General features: G+C 52.8%; 2 protein-coding genes and 1 long non-coding RNA gene across 3 annotated transcripts; all 3 read right to left on the reverse strand.

The window, feature by feature from the left end:
- Positions 1-1,159: 1,159 nt before the first annotated feature.
- On the reverse strand, positions 1,160-2,064 carry LOC111590604 (uncharacterized). Its single transcript, XR_002749741.1, has 2 exons — positions 1,560-2,064; positions 1,160-1,399 (listed from the first exon to the last, which is right to left on the reverse strand). It is a non-coding gene; the product is annotated as an uncharacterized lncRNA (long non-coding RNA).
- Positions 2,065-3,551: 1,487 nt separating this feature from the next.
- Positions 3,552-7,140, reverse strand: LOC114711035 (uncharacterized). Its single transcript, NM_001323520.1, has 3 exons — positions 6,967-7,140; positions 6,355-6,602; positions 3,552-4,822 (listed from the first exon to the last, which is right to left on the reverse strand). The coding sequence occupies exon 3, from the start codon at positions 4,292-4,294 to the stop codon at positions 3,563-3,565; it is 732 nt and encodes a 243-aa protein (NP_001310449.1). The 5' UTR covers positions 4,295-4,822; positions 6,355-6,602; positions 6,967-7,140; the 3' UTR covers positions 3,552-3,562.
- Positions 5,031-7,096, reverse strand: LOC103640569 (uncharacterized). Its single transcript, NM_001323510.1, has 3 exons — positions 6,967-7,096; positions 6,355-6,602; positions 5,031-6,241 (listed from the first exon to the last, which is right to left on the reverse strand). The coding sequence occupies exons 2-3, from the start codon at positions 6,526-6,528 to the stop codon at positions 5,936-5,938; spliced, it is 480 nt and encodes a 159-aa protein (NP_001310439.1). The 5' UTR covers positions 6,529-6,602; positions 6,967-7,096; the 3' UTR covers positions 5,031-5,935.
- Positions 7,141-7,438: the final 298 nt, after the last annotated feature.

The raw sequence follows: 7,438 nt of genomic DNA on the forward strand, positions 1-7,438 counted from the left end.
CAAGACAGCTAGGAGCCGTTGGAGGCATTCTTGGAAGGCAATTCTTGCCTTCTGTCGGGTGGCGCACCGGACATTCATTGTTCATTGTCCGGTGCGGATCTCCTTCCTGAAATGGCACAGCCGACCGTTGTAGAATTGTAGCCGTTGGCGCACCGGACAATGTCCGGTGCACATCGGACAGTCCGGTGCACACCGGACAGTCTGGTGCCCCAAGCCGACCTTTGGCCGTTGTAGAATTGTAGCCGTTGGCGCACCGGACACTGTCCGGTGCACACCGGACAGTCCGGTGCCCCAAGCCGACCGTTGGCTGGGGCCACGCGTCGCGCGCGGATTGCGCGGCCGACCGTTGCGCTGACGGCCTTTGGCTCACCGGACAGTCCGGTAAATTATAGTCGTACGCCGCCGACGAATTCCCGAGAGTGGCCAGTTCGCTAGAGCCAGCCTGGCGCACCGGACACTGTCCGGTGCACCCAGACTGAGCAGCAGCTGGCTGAACACAGCCAACTCTTTCCAATCCCTTTCTTTTCCTGATTCAAGCACTTAGACAAATAAATTAGTACACAAAAACCAATGTACTAAGTCTAGAATCATACCTTCTTGTTGATTTGCACTTCATTCATTATTTGGCACATAATTACTCACTTTAATATGTGTTGTGCACTTAATCACCAAAATATACTAGAAATGGCCCAAGGGCACATTTCCCTTTCAGTAACAAGTGCAAACCCTTACAAAGCATATAGACACACTGAATCAATATCTTTACTAATTGAAGCACACAATTATAGCCAGGGACATAAAATTGTTAATGAAACCATGACTCATAATGATGCGAGGAACATAAAATTTTAATGCAAGCATGAGTCATGAAAGAGGAAACACACAAAACTGTCACATACTCATGATCTATATTGTACCAGGGTAATATTTGTCTACAAAATCAGCATGCCTTGTGGTTGTCATGATGTAGTCACAAACAAAATGAAAGATCAAACATCTATTCTATTAATAGTTGGTAACATACGATGAGAACAGGTGAAAAGGAAATCAGTTTTATTCCAACAAACATTATGAAATCCTGATTTGTACAGAACATTAGGCACCAAATATTGTGGACTCATCAAACATTGTATGTTGAAACCAAACATTACATAGCAGGTGCTTGAAATCATTGTTGGTAAAGGCATAAGTAATAATATTTATGTGGCAGTGCACATGACAGTTGAATTGAGCAAAAAAAAAACATGCCTGAATTCTAGGATTCCAAGTAATGGCCTGCGCCAGAGCAATCCCACACGGATTGGACTTCCCCTCTCGTGCTAAATAACATCGTTGTACCGCCGGAGCAGATCCATGTAGACTATTTTGCAAATGGTTCATGACGAGTTTGAAGAAGACCCTAACACAAAGACGAGATCGATGTACATGTGTGCTGGTGGAACTATTCGAATCTGGTCCTATAATTTCACTTCGGTTCTCTACGGAACTAAGCACGTTGAATTTGATTCATGAAAGGAAGGCGCATGAAGTTGGGATAATATAGAAGATCACGGTCGCACCTCAAGAACGGAAGATTTGGCCCGCAACACGACGAATCCAAGCGGGCAAGTCCGGATCTGAGGTAGCCGTCGAAGCTCGGAGAAGGAAACGAAGGATGCGGTGGCGAAGAACCTCGGCGGAAGCAGATTTGTGGCCGCTTCATCTTCGGTCGCGAATGGGATTGTCTGTTCACGAACTCGACTTCGTCTTCCTCGCAGCCGACCGGGACCGGCTCCGATTCCTCCTTCCGCCGGCAGATCTGCCGCCGCGTTGCGGGAACGCGGCCTCCTTCCACAGACGCGTCGAGAGGGAGAGAAGTGGAGTGCGAACATTCTTGGGTGTGGCGCGGGCGGCGTCTTCCGCGAGAAGCAGGTGAGGGGAGAGAACAGTGAACCTCTTCACCTGGCGTGAGAGAGAAGGGGAGCGCGTCAGAAAGGAGACGGTAGCACGCGCCGTTGCTGAAAGAAGGGTGCTACTATAGCTCCTAAACAATGAACAGTGTTAGGGGAGGGGAGGGGAAGGGTTGCGCACTGCAGATAGTCTGAAGAGGGCCGTGGAGGAGGACTACAGGACGGCTTGCTTCGACGACCCGTCGACCAACAGCAGCCTGGATATCCGGCTGGTCCAGAGCCTGGACCAGATCAGGAACCCGGCCGTCACGTGCAGGGCTGCCAGGTACGGGAGCTGCTGAACCGGTGCACCCGTAGCGCTATTTTTCTTCTTCGTACAGAAATTCAGTCCCAGGGCGATGGCGTGGAGAGAGAGAGATAAAGGAATAAAATTTGTTTGTTACATATACCGTGTGGTGTGGCCCGTGCCGATGGTCTGTCTGAATCTGAACTCACGCCTGCCGTCCAACGGGCCTCCAACAAACTTTTATTATTGCGCGCACGCACGCACCCGCCCCGCGGCAGTCGCATCTCGCATGAGATGGGATCCAGTCACGCGTGGGGCCCACCACCACCACCACTGGTCTGGGGGACAGCTCGCTCACAGCTGCTGCTACACTTTCCCGCAGACGCAAAGCGAGCGAGCGAGCGAGCAAACACGCCGTCCCGTCTTTCCTTCCATCGAGTTTGAATTCGATCCTTGCTTGGATTCGTGTACTCTCGTCAGAACGTACTACGTACTAGGGGTCAGGGGACGTGACATCACCGACATGTACTACTGCTCCCTAGGCCACGCCGCGCACGGCAGCGTGCCTATGCGCGAGCCGTTGCAGCGGCATCCTTTTGCGGCTCGCGCCTTTCCATGCCGCCGGCCTGCCTTTTTTGTCATGTTGACCTCATTTCCCCCCCCCCCCCCTCGCCCAGCACACTGATTGGCCATGAAGATAATAATGAATCTCACCTGCTTCAAACCTAGGTGGGCCCCTAACTCCCTCTCTCTCTCTCTCTCGTTAGTGAGTCGCCGGACTCGCGAAAAGGCTGGCGAAGCCAACGAGCGGCTGTCGCCGGTTAATTATCTGTCAGCGGGAGCCACTGACACGTCACCGTCGTTATCGCCTCCGAGTTGCTTTCCCGCACATGGAAACCATGTGGTGGTGGCGGCGGCTCCTCTTCTTCTCGTCGACTGGCTGACCTCCTCACATGGGGACCCGCCACCCAACCACCGTGAGATCGCATCAGGCAGCGCGGAGACGGACGGGAGAGGAGGAATTCATGCAGATTTACTGATTGAGAGTCGTAAGGCTGTGCGCAGCGGTACACCCTAGTGATCTCCCTCCCCTTGCATGCGGCGTGTAAGGGGCATCTTAGACTGTCCGCAACCGTTCCCCCTAAATTTTTCCCCCTAAATATTACTATGCAGCCACGTCAGCAAGATTTCATCCCCTATATTCACTCGTCCCGCAACCATTCCCCCTATAGTTTCCCCTATATATCCCTCTACTCATTAAAAAACCATTTCCATATAACTAACTTAACCAACTTTAATTTTGATTTTATTTAATTATTTTGCACACGTCCGACATGTTGCGCATGTATTAAAAAAAATACAATTATAAATAATAATTAGTTTACAATTACTTGCACATATAATATATAACAACTATTATTTTACAATACATTCGAAATTGCATAATTTCGTGAAAACGTATTATCCGTCTTCGGTTCTGGAATATATTTTCCTGCGAAGCAAATTCCATTATTATTCGAATACGGTTTGATATTTGCAATTTCATTACAAATATTCTTGCGCTCCACGGCGGGGTGCGTGGAGACCAGCCAAAAGAACCAGGAGAGCGCCACCGAGGAGCTGTCGCGGCCGGCGAGGATGAAGTTGAGCGCCACGTGCTGCAGCGCCTCGTCGGAGTAGGTCCCCTTGCGCATGAAGCGCGAGAGGAGGTCGTCGTGCGGCGTGGCCGAGAGGAGGTCCTTCCTCGTGGCGGCGGCGGCAAGGAGGCGGAGAGCTCGAGGTTGCGCGCCTTGATGACAGCCGAGAGGTAGCGGTCGACGTGGCGGACGCTGCGCGCCGGCGTCGTCTCCATGCCGAGGCCCAGCCACTTCTTGCAGCGCCAGACGCACTCGGGGAAGATGAAGCGGTTGAGGGTGGCCTCCGTGGCGCGGTCCAACGCGGAGGCGAAGGCGTTGTCGGGGAGGCACCGGGCGAGCGTCTCGGGGTCCTTCCCGAAGGCGAGGCCGCAGATGTTGTCAAAGGTGAGGCGGAGCAGGAGGTTCTGCAGGTCGACGATGTGCGCGTCGGCGAGGATGGGCAGCAGGCGGGCGTGGATGGAGCGGGAGACCCAGCGCGACATGGCGGTGCGGAGCGTGCGCGTGGTGAACTCGAGCGCGGCCGTCTTGCGCTGCGCCACCCAGGTGTCGCCGTCGGAGTTGAAGATGCCGTCCCCGAGCTACGGTTTCCTCGGGCTGAAGGAGGGAGGAAGACAAGGCGAGATGGAGACGAATCTCTCGTCGGGCTTTGTCCGTCGATGTACCGCCATCGTCATCAGCAACGAAAATGCTTCTGATCCTTCCGATGCGCGCGCGAAAGGGAGAAAACAATGCCGCGAGGGGGTGAACAGCGCTCCTCTCGATCTGGCGTGAGAGAGAAGCGGTCCGCTACGAAGGGGGCACGGTAGAGGGCTGCGCTGCGGGACGTAGAGGTCACCTGTAGCCCCTAAGCAATGAATAGGAATAGGGGAGAGGAGGGCTAGAGTGCGGCGCTGCAGACAGTCTTATGGCCGCAGCGGTGCCCCTACAGCGCCCCCTACGTGTCGGTCCCCTTCTCTCTCCCCCAGATATAGCGTGTCAGTGTGTCACTGTTCATCACCCTAAACACTGTGCTGTGGGTCCACGAGTAATTGTTAGTAGATAAAAAAATGATAGTTGGTATAGAAAATGATATTTTATAGTGGTAGTGGGTATAAGGGGAGTATTTAGTGGGAACCGCTGCGGGAGATGAAAAAATAGGGGAGAAATAGGGGGGAAAAGTGATATAGGGGGAAAAATTTAGGGGTAACGGTTGCGGATAGCCTAATAATACTACCAGTATTATACAGCTTGATTTCATTTCAATCACAGCAGGATATTACAACATGAGAAAAGGGGGAAAAAGGGAAAACGCCACAAAATAAATGTCTCTCTCTCACACACAGCTCATCCACTGCCTGACTGAACAACCTAGCTGCTGCTGCTGCTTGCTTCTGCTCACAGACTCAACGGTGCCCTCTTGCACGTAGCCACTCTTTTGTACAGATTCTCCATGGGCCTTGGAAATTTCTTTTCTTCCTTGGTTGCATGGACGGACGGACAAAAACAATTCCATCGAAAACCCAAAAAGAGAAAAAGAAAACCTCGTTGATTGATGAACTAGGACAGATTACCTAACTACTCCCACGACCTCCCACTCCCCAACCTAATCCAACGACTAACCAATCCTCCCTCCCTCCCTCCCCGAGAGAGGAGACAGACAGGAGACGAGATCTTGATTCTTGATCAAGAAGGCCCTTCCCTCTTCTTTCCCCCATTTTTTCTGTTGTTGCTGTTGCCAAGCAGCCAGGCCCTCTTGTCCCTCTGCTCCTAATTCCTACGTACCCGATTTCACTCGCTCCCGAATTTACATGACGAGCCTGGACCTCAAACTTTATTTACATACAAAAAAAAGAGGAAGATCTGTGGTAAAATCACCTAAACTCATAGCAATCGCTGGGACGGATCAGGCGGGGCGGGCGGGCTGGTGGATGGTTGGGATGGGGACGGATTTATATAAATAAAAGTAGTAATATAAGTGGTTTTTAGGAGGGTTAAATTTAGGACGAATTGATTGATCCTCTCTCTCCCTCTCTCCTCCGACAAAGTGCTTGGATGGTTACACTTTCTTCGCACCATGGATGGAGGAGGGGGCGAAAGAAGAGGGGGATGCGAGTGGGTTACTTGGTGTTCGTTTGTATGTGCATCTAGGCCATGGCGGTGATGCCGTGGCCACGGCCGCCGCGGCCGCGGTCGAGGCAGTCAAAACCCTCGACGCGGACCGCGGCGGGCTGGAACGCGAACCGGGCGCGGGCGCACCCGTTGCCGCCGCGCGGCGACATGGGCGGCGCCGCCGACGGCCGGTGCACGGCCGCCGCCGCCACCGGCATGGGCACGGGCAGGGGCGGGCAGTCCACGCCGAACCGGCTGTCGTGGACCACCGGGTTCGACGCCCGCCGCGGCGGCGAGCCGCAGAACAGCGGGGACGCCGCCGACAGGCCGCTCTCCTCTCCCTGCCAAGACCAAGTTCGGACACGTCAGCGCCATGTACTAAGTAGAAGCGACGAAAAGACCTTCGAGAGGGGCAGATCCGGGGACGAGGTAGCAAAAAAAAAAGATGTCCCACCTTTGACAGGAGGAGGTCGAGCAGATCCATGCCGGCGTCGCCGCCCTGGTGGCACCGCAGGGGCGCCGCGGGGCGCCGCGGCTTGGGGCAGAAGAGCGGGCTCTTGGCGTCGCCGGCGGCGGGCGCGGCCACGGCGAGGGGGCTCTTCACGGCGGCGGCGGCGAAGTGGCTCATGCTTTCTCGCGTTATTTTTTGTTTTTTTTTCTCTCTGGTTAGTCGATTAGATCTAGAATCCCTTTATACAAACCCTGCAGGAACAAAAGGACGACGCAAGAACTGGTTAGGTGCGTCAGTTGAGCGGGCAGGAAGAAGAGTAAAGTTGAGATGTTTCTTCAGCAGTTGTGCAGATCTGAGTTTGGAGAGGACAAAACAGGAGGAGGGGCAAAAAAATGACGAATCTTCAGACAGATTTGTGCGAGAAAGCATGTTATTTAGACATGAGACCAGCGTTGGGGAGATCTGTGGCCACTGGCCTTGCCAAAAAAAACCAAATCTTTCAGCAAGGCACAGGCACAGGCACGTAAATAGGTACGACGAACCCGTGCAAGAACAGGGACAGATCTGAGCTACATAAGGGGTGGAGAGCACAGGCGAGAGGGGCGTCATGTTTACCTGAAGCTTTGCCTCCGGATTTCTCTCCTCTCCTCTCTCCTCGGGTAGAGAGCGAGGAGGAAGAAGGCTGCCAGAAACTATTGTTACTCCTACCAAGAAAACAAAACAAAACAAGAAAAAATAAAGCTCGGAGCCTCGAGTGGGGAGGGAGCTGTGCTGCCTGGATGAGGAGGAAGGAATGGAGTGGAGGGGAAGTGGTGCCTTTAAATAGCCCCCGAAAATGATGCGGCGCCACAGACACGGACCGCGGCAGAGACAGCTTACCCGCAAGGGGACATTATTTTATTCGACTTTCTTTATATATATATATATCGAAACTGAAAGGATGCTGTTGTTAGTGTACTGGTACGTATATACAGATACAGTGGCGTAGGACTGGCAGGGCCCCTCAAAAAGAAACTTTTTAATATCTGTATATCTATCGCTAAAATAAAAGGTTAGTTTATAATAAGTTAAAATTTATTATGTACTT

Source organism: Zea mays, chromosome 1 (genome assembly GCF_902167145.1).
Source record: "Zea mays cultivar B73 chromosome 1, Zm-B73-REFERENCE-NAM-5.0, whole genome shotgun sequence".
NCBI lineage: Eukaryota > Viridiplantae > Streptophyta > Magnoliopsida > Poales > Poaceae > Zea > Zea mays.